A 22,748-nucleotide genomic window follows, 5' to 3' on the forward strand; every position below is an offset into this window, starting at 1 on the left:
TTTCAAACTATGATTGATAGCATCAATATTTTGCAAACATAATTAAGATCATCCGGAATTCATACCACGCGTGTATACCGTATTTAGTATTCATTTGTTTTAATCAAAAATGAAAGTATTGTCAAAGTATTGTCATCAGTTCAATTTCATTATTTAGTATAAAAGACTAATTAGCGAAGAAATGGTCTGATGTTTGTTTCATTGGAATGGACAACACTCCAAAGACAAAATAGATGTCGTGTCTAACAAGACCTTGTCTCAATAATGTATTTCCAAATGAATACAAATTTTATGTTTCGTAAAGCTGTCTAAAAAGTACATTGATGTTTGAGGATTTTGAAATGACAGCTAAGATACGAGATTTTAACTTAATACTGTAAATTCAGAAATTATTACATGCATTTATTATTGTGATTTTGTCATTTTAACTAAAATGCAATTTTTTATTTTTTTTAAGCGATATTGAGAAAAATGCTGTTGAAAATTTATAGAAAAAAAATCAAAATGCGAGTATGAATTATAGCCTGTTGCATTTTTAGCAATAATTTCTGATCTACAGTTATTTAGAATTGGTTTAAAAATTTAAAAATTAAAAAAAACAACATTTTTTTCCTTTTGTCTGATGCATTGAACTGTCATTTCTACAAATACAAAGGAGAAGGGGCTTTACTATATTTGTAATGTCTTCCACTCCTATTAGGAGGTGGGAGGCAACACACCAGTTATTTGAAATATATTTGGAAAAAAAGAGCTTTCGGATAGAAATTGACCTTATACAAAATTACGTATATATGAATATGTATTAACAATTAGTAATTTTAGAATATTCAAATTAGAAATAAAAGATGAATTTTGGTCTCTTTTGTATGGTTTTTTTATCGACTCAATTTCAAACTGTTTATTCTTTAGTTTTCTATGTTTTGTCATGTGTACTATTGTTTTCTGTTTGTCTTTTTAGTTTTTAGCCATGGTGTTGTCAGTTTGTTTTAGATTTGCGAGTTTGACTGTCCCTTTGGTATCTTTCGTCCCTCTTTTACACATTGCAAAGGATTTTTCAACCCAAAATAAGTAAACGTATGTTCATTTGCATAAAGTCAATTTCTATTGTAGGCAGTTCAAATCATAAATAATATATAAAAAATGAGTTTGTAGCCAGCATAATGAATATATTATTCAATAATAGATTAAACTTGTTGACAATAAGTTTCTGACCACGCTTTGAGGCATATTTTTGCTTTGAAATTGAAAAGCACACATTTCAATGATGGCAGATTATTAAAAATCCATTCTTTCTCCTTTTGGTAATTCTCATTATAGAAATAAATAAATTATGATTGCTTTTGAAGGTGGACATTACCTCTGGTTGTTTTTCCACTGACCAGCGTCCAGTGGGAATGAGATGACCACTAGATATATAGTTGATTATACATTTTAATAATCGTAATTGTCCTTTATTCCCAAGTATAGATAATTCGTTTGATAAAAAATTTATATTAATGGTATCATATGTAAAGTTTTCTTCCAATAGTTTGTTATAATTATGATGTGGAAAAAGGGGTTCAAAAAAGGAAAATGAATATCTGTAAAAGTATATTGAAGAAGTAAAAAAAGTCTTTGTAGAAAACATGATTTTTTTTTTAATTATTTATATGGTTCATGGGATTTTCATCTTAAATTTCAGTTCTTGGTACAGGATGTCTCTTTTTATTATTTTTAGATTAAGAAAAGTTTTTTGTAAGATTTTTTTCCATTTATTGGTTGAATAGAATTAATTTTGAAACATATGTTAGTGCTTATGAAGGGACATATGTAGCGAGTCTATGCTTTAGGCCATTTTAAAAGTCTGTAAATTATCAATGTGAAATAGCTATTTAAGTTTGTTTTGTAAAAACTGATGATATTATTCTACACTATTTGATTTCCCTGTAAAAAAAAAATTCAGTGATTATAAAACTACTTTATTTTTTCAAATTGTATTGTACAGCAAAAACATGGCCTCTAAAACAAACTCCTTATACGTCAGTATTGGTTATGGTAAATAGAAAAAAACTTGCAGGAAAAAAGTCCCATATCTGGTCTTAAGAAAGTCACACCTTTGGTTTTTATGTTAGAAAAGTCATCACAGAAAAAGTTACAAATCAGATAGGAAATAAATTCTAAATCTGAGTAAGTCATAGGAAAAAACGTTGGAAAATTTCATGATTATATTTGGCTTAATTGTAATAAATACCAATTGGAAATTTAGAGGTCAAGTGTACAAAACAAAACAAAAAAGAGGTCAGATCGTATGAAGAAATGTAATAATTGGTAGTCAATTTAATATTTATCTCTATAATTGAAAGAAAAATTACAAAAATCATAGTTTTATTTATCACAAGGGTTAAACCTACATTTATCTTATTACAAAACTCATAATTTTATCAAACTGAAAGAAGATAAAAAAAATACACCAAAATTTTGTTTTATCAAATGGAAATAAATAACGTACGAAATTACAAAAATTGTACTTTTATTGAACGGAAATAAATAACCTATATTTGCCTCATTACGACATTCGGCATATCAAGTTTTAATTGACCGATTGGGTAGACACAAGGGAGAAAAATATGGCGATGATATGTACGCATTTGGGAATGATTATGAAAAAGACAATTATGATATAGTTTATAAAAGGTGTATTGGCAGATGTAGATAACACATTAAATTTCATTATTGGTGTTTGTCCACTCAAAACTGGACACTGGTCATCAGCTATTTTTAGTCAAAGCAGCCTTGAAAATTGTTAAGTAATAATTACTTCAAAGGCCTGATAGATACATGTTAAGCATGTATGTAGGATGTAGTTAGTACATTTAGTTGAATAAGAGATTTGAAATTAAAAACTTTTAAAGCAATAAGCTGATAGTCATTTTGCTCTCCATTTATTGGAAGCATTGATAAAGCCTTACATACTAGAATATCCATCTATTACTATGTATTAATTTTGAAATTGAGTTTTCATATTTTCTGGTATCTTTCCCTTCTCTTTTTTCTATCATATTTTGTTAATATATTGTACAAAGTGCTTCATTGCCTTTATAATTGTCCACTTTATTTCATTATCAGACTATTGTTTTGAATGATGTGGAAATATCTGTCTCAATTGGGAATTAGTTTTTCACAAAAATATGACCCGGCTGTATTTTAATCTAATCAATTCCTCCAAACACATATCTAATATAGTTTTGTAACCTGTTATTTTGACTTTTGCTTATTAGTTAGCATTGCAAAATGACCAACTGTTCCTTAGAGAGTTGTCTAACTTGATTCTGCTCTCCAGACAATGAGATTAAAAAGTGTCAAGTTGGTTTTCATTACTGTCGCTTCAAGTTATTTATTTCAAGCTATAAAAAAATTGAAGAGAGCAAATAAAAATGAGAAAAATATTGAGGAGTTGCAAATAAAGGTCAATAAAGGCACTTTAGGAAATAACCAAAAATTGTTTTAAGTTTAAGTTTAAGTAGTAAACGCCAAAAAAAGTACAAACAAACATTAAAATACTGTATAAAAAGACCTGTTGATCTGAGAGATTTTAAATTGTCTTTACAAATAGGACAAAATTATTTATCAGACCACAGATGAATTATCACGTTGTGATTCAGGTTAAAAGCCGTCACGTGGTGACCCCATATGAGACCGTATGAGGTTAGTAAGTTTCATATGGGGTTCATGACGCGTTAATGGCGACGTCATCTATTTATGTTGTTGTGTTTCATTGTTTATTTTTCAACAAAATGACGCAGAAAAAGTCCAGCGTCCAATAAATTCGTTATACAGTTAACTACTGACCCCCTACGGATCAATAGAGGGTGAATAAAATTCATAGGGGATTGGGCCTACCGTCTATGGGTCCGTAGGGGGTCAGTAGCAAACCATATATCTTATACTGTCCTCTAGTGTTTTTCACATTATTGTTTGTATTCAGTGTCTGATCCAGAACCTTTCCTAAGCGGGGGCCCGCTGACTGACCTAAGGGGGGACCCGCTCCAGTCATGCTTCAATGATTCCCTATATAATCAACCAATTTTTTTCCCACAAAAGGGGGAGCCAGGGCCCCCCTGGATCCGCCTATGGTATTCATGAGATCATAGGAGAAAGAAAATGTGGTATGATTTGCCAATGAGACAACTCTGCACAAGTGTCCAAATGATATTAGTTATTTTTGCACTTAAGAATTGCCAACCTTGTTAATTCTTGTTCAAAATTGTCTTCTCGATGTTTTGATCTTTTAAGAGTTGTGTCTCTTAGTAGTTGTTGCTCTGTATATCTATGGGAGACGATTTGTAAACTTTATTTTCCTTTTCTTGAATGCAAATTAGCCATTTTAACATGTTTTGAAAATGAAAGATAAAAATTTAGTTAATGATCTTATGTGTTTCTTTTTTAATAAAATCAAGCCAATAATATAGATATTTTTTTATTACAGAATTGGACGATGAATAAAGACGCTGTTCAGGCAGAGATTGAAGACCTGGTAAAAGTAATGCTAATTTTAATTTCTTAAGCTAATGTTTTAAAGGAGTACCTAACATTGTAACCTCAGTATGAGATGATTTGCGCATGTGCTTAGCATGTTCAGTTTTTGACCAGAATGTCAGTTGAAAACTACAATCAGACCTATTTTATTGATTGATTTGGCTCACCAAAAAAAACCTTATTCTTATATACTGTAAACCAACTTATTTTTTGGGCGATTTATTTTTGCGACTTTCATGAGTAGAAAAATAACGCAAAAAATAAATCGTAACGAATATGTAAAACTCTGATGTTATCTTATTAAAATACACCAAGTCAGCTGGAAAATCGAGAAATTAAATAGCCGTGAAGTGGACTAGAAAGGATCAAACGCAAAATATAGTATCCGCGAAAATAAGTTGGTTTACAGTAAGTATCCAAATCTCATAGGTTAATTGTACTACCTGGTACATGTATCTGAGAATGCCATGTGATGTCACAATCTGTTTTGAAAATTTTTTACTTTATACAAATTAATGTGATTATGAAAACATATGATCTGATCATACTAAATACAGGTGATAATCACAAGGATACACATGAGGCTTTTTATCTATTGATATGTGTAAACAAGAAATTATACTATCTCACATGCTCGCTTACATATATTTATCTCCATTCATACCTAGGTCACATGCTTATTTGCAAAATAAAACTGATGAAATTCTGTTCATTCAACAAAATTCAATTTTATTCTTTCAGAAATTTCATTGTGACCTAGATAGGTGTATCATGTTCTCTTTTTGGCATGAACATGCATGAAATATTTGCCACTGGACATAATAGCCAAACAATCAATCATGCTCTAGTGGTGACCTAATCTATTTTTGTTTGAGCTGTCTCTGTTGAGCTTATGCATGTATTTAATTGTTTTAACTATGTTTACTGTATAATTAATTTTATAATTGTATCTTGTTTTAATCATGTTGTATGTGGTGAGACTTTAATAAACTATTGAATCTGAATCTGCAAAACAGTAATTCATGTTTGCAAATATTTAAATGATACTTTATAAAAATATCTGAGTTAAAAACTTTTTAAGTTTGAAAACTCATCTATATTTGTCAGTTTATATTTTACGAAAAAATATTTTTGGGTCAAAATTGAAATAAAAGGAAGTAATCTTCTTGTAATGTGTTTTAGAAAATAAAATTAGGTCTTTTGAATTTTATCATCATCAGATGTTTTTTTTCTTTTCTTTTTTTGCATCTTTTTTTTGGCTGCATGTGTTACCTCTTTGGGCCTCTAGTTGACCATTGTATGACCAGATGTAACTGATGATGAACATTATCCTGACTTAATCATTTTTCTGTGACATATCACTGATATTTCTAGTATCAAAAATCATCACAATCTTAGGGGCTCTGATAAGGATGCAAATGGTATACAAATTAAAATTGTAAATTTCACAACTAATTTTTTTATAAAACATTTTTATTTTATATAAATCAAGTTTTTATTGCATTTGTAAAGAGTAATATTTATTTTGTAAATTAATTTATAAGATAAGTACTAAATTTCTTTTCATTAGCTAGTTCTCCCAATGGTGCCCCTCCTTAACAGATAAGAAGAAATGATGAGTTTCTTGAAAGTTGCATAAGACTGAATGGGCTGACCCAGGAAGATGTTCTTTCCTAGTGGTCAATCTTTAGCACTGGACATCTTGACCACATGTCATTTATTTCAAAGAGAAAAATCATCCTTTGAGAAAAGTCCAATTGATTTTTGTCAGGAGATACGAAATTGTCTCTTTTGTTTAAATTAACTTAATCAAGAATGTTGCTAATGGCCTTTTGTTCCAGTAATTACTGTTTTTCAGGAAATATTATTTATGAAACTATGAAAACATACATGTTGACATTATGAACAAATAGATGATTAGGGTAAATTGATTGATCTGTTCTTGGAAAGTAGAGTGATTTCTTACGTTTTCACCATTGACCTAGTAGTTAAAACATGTATTGGTGTACTATTAAACTTTGATAAGTGAAAAAAAAGTCAATTTGTTATGTGTTGTCTTTTTTCTCTGAATTGATTATTGACTATTTCATCAAAGAAATTGTGAAATTGCTCTTTATTTAAGTTTCAAGAGGAACATGCATCACAACCTCGGTGCGGTGGTAGTCACACACATTCAACATTGTTTTATTTTATTTTTTATTTATTAAATTGATATATTAGGATATAACATAATTCATCTTTTTTTTATTTGTAAATTTGAATATTAAGCAATTCATTTTTTTATTTGTAAATTTGAATTTTGAACAATTAAATTGTTTGTTTTATATATTGGTTATTTTTTACACAAAAATCATCTCCTTTTTTATGGTGGGAAAATGTAGCAGTTTAACAATTTATTTTGCAAAACAAAGATAATTCAACATTTTACTGTTGACCAATAAAGAGTTCATTCCCAAGACTCTTTGTCTCTGGTAAATTTAAAATTACGTAATTCAAGTATCTTATATCAAAATTTATCAGAACATTTATTGGTGAAATTATTTATTATCACAGTGAAGACAAATTAGAGACAGACCATTTCATTTATGTTTGACATTCATTGAATTGTATCATTTTACTAATTACATCTTAGATCTGTGCAGATCTATTTTAGAAATTAGCTGTAGCTTAAAAAAGGGGGGGGGTTAAAATCTGAATTTTGTAAAATCTCAGCATTCTTTTCAATTATGTAGCTTAAAAAAAAGGGAGAGTTAAAAATCTGTATTTGTGCCTTTATTTGTAATATCACAGCATTCTTTTCAATTATGTAGCTTTAAAAAGGGGGTGTTTAAATCTGAATTTTGTGCCTTTATTTGTAAATTCACTGCATTCTTTTCAATTTATCAACAAAGAGATAAATTTAAATTATATGAATTCAAGAAGAAAGTAATTGTTAAACAAATATAAATCTTAAGAAGTAACCAATATTAGTTAATCATTATATTTTTGATCTAATTATTTTATTGTGAAATTGTTTCTCAAAACATGCATAAAAAATGATAAAACATGTTTTTGTCGAATTGTTTTTCTGATCGGGAAATATGAATGAAAAAAGATGTTTATTGGTATATAGTAAATAGAAAGCAAGATGATACAAAAGAAAACAAAGGTCATTCGAATGTGTCTAAACCATCAAATAAAAACAAATAAAAACTAAAAAATGAGAAAAACAATAAATTAAAGGTCTTTCCTTATGTAGTGGAAAGACATAAAAAATGAAAAAAAAGAACAGAACAAACAAAGCAAGCTATGAATAGAATAAATATGTAATAGAGGTCAAAATAAAATTGTATTGAAGTCAAATAAACTTTATTAGACATGTGATAGTTTAACAAGACATAGATTAGGTATGACAGTTCATTAAAGAATCAAATTTTCTACTAATTAGATGCCTAATTAAAAATTCTATCAGAATGACTTTATAAACAAGTCCATTGACAGGTTTATTTTGGAGATACTTGTTTATTGCTAAACATGTGTTGTGTGTGTCATTTGCATGAAATTGACACCTGAAGTGTGTGTACTGTCGTAAATTACATCATTTTAGAATTATTCATTTGATTGGCAGTTAACTTTAATATATGTTCTCTGGATTTTAATACATATCTCAGGATAGATAAAGAATTAATATTAAATAAGTGTCAGGAAATTTATTTTATGGCATGAATACATTATGTAGGTAGATGGATAAAAATGTAATAGATAAATATTTGGACCAATAAATAATTGAATCAGTAGGAGTGAAAATTTTTGTTTTGATGATAATAATCAATTGTATAAATAAAAGTTTAAATTTACTTTCCAGCATGTCAAACTCTTTATATTAAGTAGCAACCATTGATACAGGATTTTTTTTCAAATTTTGCTATAACACTTTTTTTTAAATGAAAGATTTTTTTTTCAATTTTCAAACCATAAAAAAAACATTAACCAAGGGTGGATCCAGGACTTACGGTTATTAGAGATGGGATGAAACCTGTTTTATTCCACAGCGGAGCAAGACAAATACAATTTTGAGTTAAAATTATCCTTTTTTCAGCTGAAAACAGCTGGTACAGGAATTTCTCGCTACATTGAAGACCTGTTTGTGACATTCTACTGTTGTCTTTTCTATGGTCAGATTGTTGTCTCTTTGACACATTCCCCATTTCCATTCACAATTTTATATGCCAAATTTTAGGGGGCAGCACACCCGCCTCAATCCTCCCCTGTATAGTGTATACAGAGATGTTCGCAAAAGTTGTATAAATATATGAACAATTCCTTTTTAATGAAAAAACATTTATACTGGATCACAAAATTCTTTAGAAATTAGTCACAAAATGTAAAGTTATAAAATGTTAGAAAATGAAAACACAATTGCTGCAAAACCACTACCAAATCAAGTTTACCTGTGTCTTATAGTATCTAATTGATAGATTGCGTGTGTTCAATTGCAATGAAAGTATTAGCATGATCACTGATCCAAGAAATGAGGTCAAGGTCAGGTGAACTCTGTCTATACTGCATTTATTGAAAGCTTGCAAGAATCCAGTCATCACCCATGTCCTGAATAGTTATCAATTTGACCTTGATCAATATAATCAGGTCAGGAGAACCCTGCCTATATTCCAACAGTCATTTAAAGCTTGTAAGGATCCTGTAATGACCCATGTCCTGAATATTTATCCAATTAACAGTTATAAGTTATATATTCCATAAAACTTTTAGCAGTCGCTGAACCATGAAAATGAGGTCAAGGACAATTATCTTAGGTCTGACAAAAAATTTGGACAGTGGCATCTGTATTCAAAGTTAGCATTATCCAGGCTTCTGAAGTGGAAATTTCAGGCAGTCAAGGCTAGACAGGTTGTTGTCGCTTTGATACATTCCCCACTTCCTTTCTCAATTTTATGTTAACATTCACACATTTCTAGCGGAATTCTTTCTAGCATACTCATATTTTGTCGCAGGCAAGACTGAAAAAAAAAACATGTGAAAAAGTTTTTACAGCTATTTTTTTGTTTATTTCACAAGAAGACATTTTAGTTTCTTGTGTACAATTTGGAAATTAGTATGGCATTCATTATCACTGAACTAGTATATATTTGTTTAGGGGCCAGCTGAAGGACGCCTCCGGGTGTGGGAATTTCTCGCTACATTGAAGACCTGTTGGTGACCTTCTGCTGTTGTTTTTTTATTTGGTCGGGTTGTTGTCTCTTTGACACATTCCCCATTTCCATTCTCAATTTTATGATAAAAAGTCGGAACTTTTTTACAACAGTAAGGGACGACATCAAAAGTTCAATTTAGGATTAAAAACTTAATTCACATAGTTTTTTCAAAGGTGAAAACAAAACTAAAAATAGTGAAATATTGAAAAATTAATAAACAATCAAATAAAGACGAAATGTGTGAATGGTAAAACAGGTGTAGGGTGCTGATGTTTCTTAGTCTTTAAATGAGTACAGCAATTATAAATTGCACTAAGAAATAAATTTTGTGCTTCCTTAAAAGGTATGAAATCATTTTTCGATAAAGGGAAGGGAAAATAAGAAGATGTGGTATGATTTCAAATGAGACAAGTCTCAATCAGTGATCAAATAAAGTGGAAGGTTAGCTTCTGTAAGTTATTGTATTGCCTTCAACAGTGAACAAAACCCATACACCATAGCATGTAATATATGACCCTAAATGATGTTGTATATGTAAATCCTACCTTACTTTACACATGAATTATAGGGAACTTGAGTTAATTTTACCCTGGGTACTGATGATTTCCGAACCACTTTCTGGGAAGATTTAATTTTTTCAGGGATTTTTATCCTGTACATCGGGAAGTTAATGGCAGTCAGCATAAACTTTCTTACATATTATAATTGAACAATTATAAAAGGGTTTGCTGGTAAAAAGAAATATGGTCATCCCTCATTATTTCTTGCTCATTACAGTAAAGAACTCTCGTTCAATTGATTGTGTGGGATTTATAGATGCACATTTGAAGCACACTTAAATTGTACTCTGAGTACTTTGTCAAGTTTGAAGCACACTTAAATTGTACTCTGAGTACTTTGTCGAGTTTGAAGCACACTTGAATTGTACTCTGAGTACTTTGTCAAGTTTGAAGCACACTTGAATTGTACTCTGAGTACTTTGTAAAGTTTCATGACAGAGAGTCAAACCTTCCAGTCATAAAACTTTGGAGTATATTGTGCTTGGTTATTTCTGTTAATTTTTCCTTTTACGGTTCCCTTTTTCCAACAACACATTTCAAAAAGAGAATTAAGATAGTACCCAACTCCTTAACTAAAATTAATTTGGCTCGTTTAATAAATAATTTTGACAAAGTATTTACTTTGACCCTTTGACAAAAATATAAAAATTTCAAAAAATTTGAACCAACTTGTTTAATCAGAAAAATTACACTGGTTATATAGCAGTTTGACATACACTTATTTTGATCATTGAGAAGCTTAATATTCCCTTAACAACGCAACGTCATTAAAACGTTCTGCTGATTTTACAGAGTTATCTCCCTGTAGTGTAAGGTACCACCTTAAGATAGTCTCTAAGTATTTTTTAAAAAAAAAGTTCATAAAAAATCATTTTCTTTGCCTCATTAATTTTTGAAAGTGCAATCTCACTTGTTTTCTATTCCTTATTGATTTAACCATATAACATACAATCCAATTTATTGAGTTTTGGTGATTTATAAATTGATAACAAAAAATATGATTATTCTGCCTTTTGGCTGTTTTAAATATTGTCTTTTAGGATACAGTTATTTTCTTTGATCTAATATTTTATCAATATATAAATGTAGTCTTACTGCCAAACAGTTAGAAATGAATCTGTAGAGATTTTTTCTGTTGAATAATTAATTTTTGACGCCTGTGGCCGTTACTACTATTCTTTTTAACATTGGTATTTTCAGTGCAAATGATGTTGATCTTGTTTTTAACAGATGTTTGACTTGTGAGAAAAAGAATTAAAGGCAAGATATAGGGATGGTAGATTATGTTGTCATTAGCATCACCAACGCTAAGTTATTAGTTTTGGTGTTAAAGTTTTTTAGACACCCAAGCTTGGGCCTTGACTCCCGCTGTAGCCAGCCTTTCCCCACTAATGACCCTCCACAGCCTTAGGCTAAAAATTAACACCTAGAGCAATGGTTTGATTTTATGCCCAATTTATGGGCATTATGTTTTCTAGTCTGTGTGTCCTTTTGTTGTCAGTTCGTCCCACTTCAGGTTAAAAATTTTGGTTGAGGTAGTTTTTGATGAAGCTGAAGTCCAATTAACTTGAAACTTAGTACACATGTTCCTAATGACATGATCTTTTTCATTTAAATGTCGAATTAGAGCTTTTACCCTAACTGAACATAGAAAATGATAATGTGGATGGGGCATCCATGTACTTGGGACATATACTTGTTTTTCTTACTTTTTTCTACATTTTACAGCTATAATATAGATACAAGATTCAATATTTCATTAAAGTCTCACCACTTGTATATCTAATTTTTTATCAATCAACATTACACTCTTACGCTGACGGCAGCATTCCCAGGCATGATACAGGGTTCAGGGAAGCCCTTTCTAGATTTAATATCTTTATATTCGATACTCATTGCTAGCAATATAGTAGACCAAAGTTTACAAAAAGTCAACTAGACTGAATTCACAGTTATCAAAGTGTTAAAAAAAAAAAGATGTACGGCGAGTTCATATGATTTGCACATTTAAACAAATTGATCATCCTTCTTTTGATCGTAGAATTGGCGCTCAGAAAAAAAGTTAATAAAAAAAAAATTATGCAATCTGTGCATGTATTTTTTTGTCTTCTAAAATTTAAAAAACTTCAAAGGATTAAAATATAAAGGTTGAAAGATACCATTGGGACATTCGCGCGCCTAAGTCATAAACAAACTGACAAAGCCATGGTGAGAAAACAAAATACTAACAGACAAACAACTTTACACAAAATAGAAAACTAAAGATGGAGGCTGCAATTATAAAAGAAGTTAATATTCCCCTTATTATTTTTTTTACCAACCGTGCAAGGGCTGTATAGCCAGTCAATGTCATTAAAAACTAACATTTGTTGTTATATTTTTTAACTTTTTTTTCATACTTTTTCAAGATATGAAAACTCTTTACCATGATTAGAAGAAAAAAATACCAACAGACCGACAACAGTTCACAAAACACAACATAGAAACTAAAAGACTGTCTTTTATTATAGGAGTAAGTTATGGCCTTAATTTTCTTTTTCTTCATGCTTTTTCAAGATACGGAAACTACACTTATCATCAAGTTTAAGAATTTCAATCAGATTTTTTGGGAAAATCAGCAAATTTCTGTAAGTTATTAAATCATTTTACAATGTTATAAATAAATTAACAGTTGTTTACTGACATAAAAGTGTACAAATCCATGAAAACCAATATGGAAAAATAAACATTTCCTGTTTGTGTGCCCTCCATAAAATTAACCTATAAAAGAACATTTTGGCTATGTAATAAAAGTGTTGTCCAAGGTATTTGAGACATGTTATTATATGTTTGTATGTTAGAGATTACGCAATCTTTGATTAAACTTTTTATCTAAATAACCCCTTTTATAACTTTAAAGTGAATTTACAATTATTAGTCATTTTTGGACCTGTCCATTATGAATACCTTGAGGGTTATAGGTATAGGCTATGATCTTTAATTTTTTTCACATAAAAATGATTTTGATGGTATTTTAAAACATGAAAGGGCATCTTGTTTTTCTACGTTTTATTCGGTCAATGACGTTAGATTATTGTTAATGAAAATGTTTTTCGAAAAGTCTTTAAATGGATCTAAAGATGCTAATTTTACAAATTGAGTTTTCCTAAAAATAGATATTGTTTATTTGTTATAAGAAATAAAAACAGCTGATCTTTCATAAACAAAAAAGTATGAATGGTGAAACTTGTTTTTCATGAAATTCTAAATTGCAAAAGGTTGTTAAATGTTAACTAAAGTATATATATGGAATCTTTTCCACATTAAAACATCAACATCCATAAATAATAACTCATTCATTTTTTGAATATAAGAGATATAGAGAATAAGATACCAAAGGGATTATCAAACTCAAAAGTTGAAAAAAAAAAAGTGCCAAAGCCATGGCAAAAAATACAAAAATTATGAAAAGGCTAAAATCAATACACAAAACAAAACATTGACTTCTTAAGCTGAACAATTCCATAGCAGTCAATCAACTCATGGTGGTGTCTGTTAAAACTGCATTTTGCACTACATGTACATCGTATTTTCTGAATTTGACCAGCCTCTTTTCTTTTAAAAACTATAAAAAAATAACATGGAATTTTTATAAGATTGTTCAAACTGCATTTTGTACTATAAGTACATGTATTTTTTTGAATTTGGCCAGCCTCTTTTCTTTCAAAAACTATAAAAACTAACATGGAATTTAAAACATTGTTCAAACTGCATTTTGTACTACATGTACATGTATTTTCTTAATTTGGCCAACCTCTTTTCTTTCAAAAACTTTTAAAAAAAAAATAACAAGTATTTTATAAGAATTTCAAAACTGGCATATTAGACTAAATTTTTTTTTTTAAATATGAATTGAAATGTAGACTGGTTAAGAGGGCAATATTTTTATTGGCACAATTCATGGATAAAACTAAAGGATTCTGAATGTCTGACAAAAAGTAAAAGACAAGAGTAGCGATCATCCTTAATGCACTGACTTTAGTGAAATCTTCATTTTTGCAACTAATAAATATATAGTATATTAATCTAACAGTGAAGTTTTAAAGTACAGTTTCAATTATTAAGGGAGATAATTTACTAACCTATTTATTAAACTATATTATTCTCAATGCAAAGAAATTGGATTGGAATGGAAATGGGGAATGTGTCAAAGAGACAACAACCTGACTAAAAAGTAGAAAACAGCGCAAGATCACCAATGGGTCTTCAGCACAGAGGAATAATTAGTGCAATGGATGTCACAAAAAACTCTAAAAACATATAGATAAACTAAAATTGAAATAAAAACATGTTATACTTAAAAAGGCCAGAGGCTCCTGACTTGACCTTCTTTTAAAATAGATGTAAGGTACAACATGATTGAGACAGCAACCCCATGACATAAAAAAAACAAAAGAATTATTTAGTTCTTAGTTTTGTATTATCATTTAAACAGTTACTCCAACCAAATGCCATTATATCAGAATCAATTACTATTGGGGTAATCAAGAAAGTGTAGTCTTATTTCTTTAATTATGAATTAAAACTTTTACAAGTAATAATAAGAAAATTGAAAAAATGGAAATGAACAAAAGAATCAGTCTTGCTTCATACAAAGTTACATAAAGTTAACATCGATAAAAATTTGAAACTTTTTGTTTTTAAATTTAGTGGAGGTTAAAAATAAATAAATTTTTAAATGTGAATTTAAAGAAGTAAAAAGCAAAATTAAATCTGTTTATGCTTAAAATTAGTTAGAATAGAACTCTAAATCTTTATATTTTTTTATAAAATTTACAAAATACTAACAAGTGTTTTTCAATTTAATCTATAAAAAAATGTTTGAACTTCTACTTCATGAAATTACCGATGGCTATTTCCTAATCCTAAGTAAAAACAGAGACTTCTAATGTATTATAAGTCTCTGGAAAAATATAAATTATTCAAGATAATAGCAAAATCTTCTAAAAAGCAAAATTTTACCAAAATAAGTAGATTATTCAATTTAAACAATCAATTTTATTAAAACTTTGTCTCTATAAAATCAATTTCTAATAATCCCAGTAGAGCATCAATGACCAATGGCTATTTCTTAAATCTATTGTGAAAAATATCAATTACTTATGATTATAGCAAAAGTTTCTCAATGTGAAAATTGAAAGAAAAAAATAGATTATTCAATTGAAACAATCAATTTCATTAAAAGTTTTATTCAATAAAATCAATTTCTAATAATTCCTTCAGCATCAGCATCAATGTCCATTTCTTGTTTCAAGCCAAAACTTCTGAAAAGTGAAAATTGAAAAAGAGAAGATAATTCAATTTAAACAATCAATTTAATTAAAAGTTTTACAATATAAAATCAATTTCTAATAAATCCCAGTAGCATCAATGTCCATTTCTTGTTTCAATCCAAAACTTCTGAAATTGAAAATTGAAAAAGAGAAGATTATTCAATTTAAACAATCAATTTCATTAAAAGTTTTACTTTATAAAATCAATTTCTAATAATCCCAGTAGCATCAATGTCCATTTCTTGTTTCAAACCAAAACTTCTGAAAAGTGAAAATTGAAAAAGAGAAGATTATTCAATTAAAACAATCAATTTCATTAAAAGTTTTATTCAATAAAATCAAATTCTAATAATCCCAGTAGCATCAATGTCCATTTCTTGTTTCAAACAGAAACTTCTGAAGAGTGAAAATTGAAAAAGAGAAGATTATTCAATTTAAACAATCAATTTTATTAAAAGTTTTATTCAATAAAATCAATTTCTAATAATTCCTTGCAGCAGCAGCATCAATTTCTTGTGTCAATCAAGCATTAACTGCAGTATGATTTGACAATACATTTCCTATGTAAATTTCACTATCATTGATTCATTAATTAGAAAACTTTTACCTCCTTCACCCCTCTGGCTATTGGTTAAATGGACCTGTCCATAGTATTATGTAATAGTGTATGGTCAGTTAATTTTTCATTCCAGGGTAGAAAAGCTTTTGTCCATTGATGTTGTTTACATATCTTTATTTAGGACCCGAAAATAAACATAGGCTTAGGATTCCACTTCAGTTTTATTACATGTGTAAAAAATGGGAATGCCTGGTCAGTTTGTTGTGACATTGTACTAGCTTGACCAGTGGTCAGTTGAAAAACAATTTGTTTTTGTGTGACAATTTAGAAAGAAGCAATTAGGACAATTTATTGTGGATGAAAAGTATTTTGCAATGATGGAGGTTGAAGCTACTAGCCAAGTGTTTAACCTGAAAAGCAATGGTATGCATTTAGTTTTAAATAAGTTTGTTGTCTGTTTTAATAGTCAATTTTATAGCTTTTCCTTTGCAAGTTGATTTTACATGAATGAAACTTTGTGGTGTTTAATTGTTTCTATTAAAGAATGAGAAAATGTTTGGTTTTTAAAAACCATTTTAAGTCTATTATTTTACCTTTTGAATTATGTAATTAATGTTTTTTTGTTAACTTACTTCTGTTGTTTTTTAGTTTTTTAATGAACTTAAGTATTTTCTTATTTAAAAAACAAAACAAACAAAAAACTGTTACATCATGGTTTTTTTCTGTGTCTCTTAAATTTGAAATAATTTGCTTCCTTTAATTAGTTTGTGTTTTTTTATTTATTTAGAACTAAAAACTCAAAAAGTGCTTTATTTTTTATGATGAATTCATAAGTCGTTCTTCAGACTTAACTTGGTATTCATATTACTTTTAGCAAAAGCATGTTGTATATGTACTATGTGTGTATGTTTTTGGTTTGATGTTTTTGTGAAAAAGCATGATTTTCGTGTGTACAAGAGTTTCTGAAGATACCAAATGAAGAAAAAAAATTGTTAATTAATAATACCTTAATACATTCTATTCTATTTGTGTAAAAAAGGAACCTTTAAAACAAGTGTGGCTACTTTTTTTAATTAATTACAAAAGTAACTTATCTATTTTAATGAAAATATGGCGTTGACTTCAGCCATAAATACATTGCATTAAAATGCTAAATTAGTTGTCACACATTTCCATGTTTATTTTTGTATTAAAAAAAAATCTTCTAAAAATAACTTTAATTTAAAAAAAAAAAAAAAAGAGTTATACATGTAAACATATTTTTATGAATGAACGAAAAACACCCGATTGGTATTAAAAATGAGCAACACATTTAGACACATTAACAGTTATACTGCTCAGTGGATATCTATAACTGACCATTGTCCACCCATTGTCCAGACTAAATACTACACCCTGTGTTGACCACCTCTTTATAAATTTTGTTTGGATCAATCAATGGTTGTATTGTGAGGGCTAACTGGATCAAATGACTTGTTTAGATTGTATCTGAATAATTTTGACACTTAAGCTCCTCAATGTTGACACTGTTAAATTTGTGTTTGGAGATTTTTTGTTGTATGGTAGACCTCTAAGAAATTGAAAAGATTGTATTGACATAAGGGGGGGGGGGGGGCGAAGATTTTTTTCGTGGTATAGTAGACCTCTAAGAAAATTGAAAAGATTGTATTGACATAAGGGGGGGAAACAAAGATTTTTTTCGTGGTATAGTAGACTCTCTTAGAAAATTTAAAGAGATTTTATTGACACAAGAAGGGGGGAAAGATTTTTTTGTTGGTTGTTTTATGTAATAGTCTATTAAAAAACTTGATCCCTTGGTTAAAGTATTGTTTAAAGTCTGTCTGTTTAACAAACTATGTTTGAGTTTACATCACAAGTTTTAAAGTGTCAATATACACAAAAGTTTGTCGAATGATTTTGTGACACAAAAGCTGATAAATTGAAAGAAAAAAAATCAAAATATTATTTGACTTTTCAATATAACTTTCTATATAATCTTTGGTTTTGATATATATTTTTTTAACATTTTAAATCCAAGCAGAATTTCAAGCTATTGTGAGTTGAGAGTTTTGTTTATTCTTTTTTCTTATCTGAAAACTGGCTGCTGACAAAATTAATATCCAAATCAAAATTTTAAAAAGTAATGTTGTCATTTCAGTTTTTCTAGGCCCAGACATTTTCGTAATAAGGGCAAAAGCGATGGCATTATGTGTTCTTCAAAAGAATGGTACTTTATGTATACAATGTTTTAGTACAAAAACTACACAAAAAGCTTAAAAAAAGAAATTTATAAATAAAATATGGTAAGATTGCCAATGAAACATTCTCCATAAGAGACCAACTTGAAGTCTTCAATGACACAGGAATAAACAGCTTTAAGTCACAGTGTCTATTTGACATCTAAATTGAGATTTGACAAACGTTAACCAATAAGCGAGTTACATGTATCTGACATGGGACTGAGACATATGTTAAAAGCATGTGGCAGGGATGAACTAGAAGTTCTAGAAGCCACTAAAAACTTTTAATTAAGTAAAATTTTAAGGATTTTCATAGTAGCCACTTGAATATTGTTGAAACCTCTTAAAACACCCACAATAACATTATACTCAGGAGTTAGTTTATACTATTTTATACAGGAAATGTTGTCCATACTTATAAATTTATCAAATAAATATACACAGATTTTTTTTCCCTGATTAAAATTCATCCCTTTTAAAATGATGACCACAGGAAGAAAACTGTATTTATATTTGAAGATTCTAAAGTTTCATCGAGTGTTGTTCAAATTACTTCCCCTCTAATTTTCAAAGTTAAAAAGTGAGGCTTATTGAGCATTTGAAATGTTTCAAATTTAACTATTGACGGGGGAAATATCACAACTTATGAGATTTGGGGATAAAATCAGTTTCGTTATATTAATAGATATAGGAAGATGTGGTGTGAGTGCCAATGAGACAACTCTCAATCCAAATAACAATTTAAAAATTAAACCATTATAGGTTAAAGTACGGCCTTCAACACGGAGCCTTGGCTCACACCGAACAACAAGCTATAAAGGGCCCCAAAATTACTAGTGTAAAACCATTCAAACGGGAAAACCAACGGTCCAATCTATATAAAACCATTTGAGAAAAACTTTCCCGTTTTTTTTTTAATAAACTGCTTAAAGAATCTAGCTGTGCTTAGATTTTTCTTGAAAAATGCTCATTATTGCGAAATCACAAAATTGCTTTGATTGTGATTCTGAGAAGATGTTTTTATATTCATTGACATTTATTAATTAAAAATTCAAATGATTTAGGTGTGGAATGTGTGAACCAGTGTGCAGACCTGTGTAATGTCTCACACATATACATGTATCAGACCTCTGTAAATGTCTCACACATATACATGTATCAGACCTCTGTAAGGTCTCACACATATATCTCAATGCAGTCACACTTAACAGGGCTTTGACATTTATGCCAATTGTCTTTGAGCTCATGAAAACTGTGTGTCTTTTTGTTTATCAAAATTCATATGTTCTTTAAATTAAAATGTTAATGCAAACGTAATTATACAGGGTGTGTGATGAAAACCATTGCATAGATATCTTGGAAATCAATGTTGAACTCTATTTTCTTTTTTTGATTGTGTTGAAGTTTGTTGTCTTTACTTTGCTTTCTTTCTATTCACCAGTGAATTGTCTCCCCCTTTTCAGTAGACTTCCAAAAAATTATGACCAAAATAGTTATTATGTAACATTTAAATAAAGAAATCTTTTTGTGTTGATAGTTTGCTGTCCCTGTTATAATGTTACTTTACTTCCCTTCTATTAATCAGTGATTTGTCTCCCCCTTTTTGAGTAGACTTCTATTCATTAAACCTTCATTAAGAAAATATTATGAATGGCATAGTTATTACGTAACATTCAAATAAACTTTTTAGAAAGCAATCTATTCATCTACATATAGGTACAAATGTACTATTTTAACAAGTATATTAGTGTATGATCACTATCTATTTTTCACAGTTATGTTTTTTTTTGTTAGGCAATACATGTACATTGATAAAATCTTCTTTACAAGATTTGGTTGATATAAAGTTGAGAATTTGAACAAATCAAGGATAAAATATTGGAACCTTTGAAAGCTTTTTTATAAGGCAATACATGTAGATTGATAAAATCTTCTTTACAAGATTTTCATTGATAAAAAGTTGAGAATTTGAATGTTAGATGTAACATGATAATTACGATCACGCCATTGTTAGTACATGTAGTGTGATCAGATTATTTACGTGTTTCAAGGAGAGATGTCTTAATTTAGTGTGAAATGAAATACACAGGTTGAAATTTCAAAGAAAACGTCAATGCTAAAATACAGGGAGGGACCTTTAGAAGCTCAAACATCAAAATACATTTCTAAGTGTACTCTTGTTCAGAGTTCTCGAAAAAAAAATATTTCCCTGGTGGTCCTTGAAGAAAAACTGCTGGTACTCACAACTATTTGTATTTATCAAGAAAACTAAATTGTGTCCATTTCTGCATATTTTGGTGGTCAAATCCTTAGGACCACCACTTTTCAGGAACTCTGCTTGTTTGTGCAGTGAATGCAACTTTGCAGTGCACAAAAAACAGTTTCAAAGTTTCGTGCTGAGTATTTGCTATTTCATCAACAGAAGACCAAATTTTAAGTTACCAAAATCTTAAGAATGTCTTCAATTTTCAACACAAAAAATTAAGTAAAGCGATGAATTGGTTCCTCCTTATTAAAAAAGAAAATTAAACTGGCTTTTCAAATTTCAAACTAAATGGGAGATTTTTTAATATAAATGCTTTATCCTTGATATTTTGGTTTGCATAAAAAAGTTAATGATACATATACTTTTTTCTTTGTTGACCAACAGTTTATTTTTAATTATGCAGTTCCATAGCTTTTTAAAATTTACCATTTTGTAACAATTACAAGTACATAAAAAGGAACTATTCTGAATCACACAAATTTTTCCTGTATTGACCAATAGGTGTATTGCCTGAATAAAAATTCTATAAGATACATTAGTTGACCATCATTTCACCTTTGTCCATTATCGAAACTGTCCATCATAAAAAATTGTCCAAAACACCACTAGGAAGTTTTGACCAGGGCTAAAGGCTAAAAAATTTGGACAGTTTTTGTGATGTATTGGTATATACTAAGAAAGATTTTTAAAGAAGAAAAACTAATTCCTTGTTAAGACTTGAGTTTAGGTGCCATACATTTAACAAGAAGATGTTAGTTGGTTTGTCTTTCCTAAGAGGTGAGTCTTAAACTGAATAAGATGAAAACATTTGGCAAGTTTGTTAGCAGAAGGGGGGGGCATTTGGCAAGGGAGGGGAAACATTTGGCAAGTTTACTAGCAAGGGAGGGGGACATTTGGCAAGTTTATTAGTAGAGGTAGGGGGACATTTGGCAAATTTGCTAGCAATGGCAAGGGAACATTTGGCAAGTTTATTAGTAAGGGGGAGGAATGAAACATTTGGCAAGTTTACTTGCAAGGGAGGGAGAACATTTGGAAAGTTTATTAGTAAGGGAGGGGGGACATTTGGCAAGTTTATTAGTAAGAGGGAGGGTGAAACATTTGGCAAGTTTACTAGCAAGGTAGAGGGACATTTGGCAACATTTCTTCAACCTCAGTATTCTGAAGTTTTTATAATTTTGATACATTGTCGCTATAGTTGCAAGACTGTGAATGACCTTCATTTGTAATCTCGGTCAATAAGAATATCTTATAAAGTAAAAGGTCAGAATTCTGACAGCACAACAACCAATATATACCATTCTAAAAAAAAAAAAAATTTCAATAATATCATTTTTTTTTATTTTATGAATGAAAATTAACCTCTAAGAACACATTTTTTTGGTGGTATTTTGATTTTTTTTTACTAATTTCAATCCTGTTTTACAAATGGTAACTAGATGGCAGGTGGTCTTTTTTTTTAATTTAGAGCAGGCTGACATTTAAATGATAAACTTGGTGAGTGTTCCCAGTACAAACAGATTTAAGGAGACTAACAAAAATTGATAATAAAAGTGGTCAATCAGATATATTATGTAACTCTTCATTTTTCTCAACTACATGAAGTCATTTTGGTATTTAGACGAACCCATATTTTAATGTGGATTAATGTTTTTATAGAAGGTTTCAAGACACAAGAGGAATTTTAAATAAAACTTTTGAATATAAAATGTTTTAAGAAGGAAACAGATAATTGCTAATAGATAAATTTGTGATAAGAGCTGTTTCGTCTTAATTCTTTTCAAGATCTCATTAAAAATTTTCCTGTCAATTAGACATTTTAAATTTTATTTTAAGAAGGTAATAATTTATGGAAAATATTAATCCTAAAAAATCCTATTATAATAGTTCAAAAGATGAGTGTCGATCTTATTTTAAATTTAATGTGATTTAGTCGATTATTAATCTTAAAAGTGCAAAGGAAAAGCTCTTTGTTGACAATTTGTACGCTTTTGTAACTTTATTTGTTGACTTCCTATTTTGATCTTTTTTTTGTAATTTTGGGTTGAGATTTAAGGGTAAACAATATAATCCTTGAAAAGAATCAGAAATTTTTAGAAAATTAAAT

The 22,748-nt window shown here is 29.2% G+C and overlaps 1 protein-coding gene across 3 annotated transcripts in view; it reads left to right on the plus strand.

Annotated features, from left to right (window-relative positions):
- The first annotated feature begins 4,504 nt into the window (after positions 1-4,504).
- LOC134690799 (protein hunchback-like) overlaps positions 4,505-22,748 on the plus strand; it is a 70,936-nt gene continuing 52,692 nt past the window's right edge. The window contains exon 1 of one of the 3 annotated variants that reach the window (XM_063550855.1): positions 4,505-4,519. Coding sequence is in view for 2 of the 3 variants with exons in the window: in XM_063550852.1 (XP_063406922.1) it covers positions 16,513-16,561 (49 nt within the window). In the remaining variant the exon portion in view is untranslated. Of the gene's footprint in view, positions 4,520-16,262; positions 16,562-21,378; positions 21,422-22,748 lie in introns of those variants that run through there. The other 2 variants (XM_063550852.1, XM_063550853.1) reach the window with 2 other exon arrangements.

Source organism: Mytilus trossulus, chromosome 11 (assembly GCF_036588685.1).
Source record: "Mytilus trossulus isolate FHL-02 chromosome 11, PNRI_Mtr1.1.1.hap1, whole genome shotgun sequence".
NCBI classification, from domain to species: domain Eukaryota; kingdom Metazoa; phylum Mollusca; class Bivalvia; order Mytilida; family Mytilidae; genus Mytilus; species Mytilus trossulus.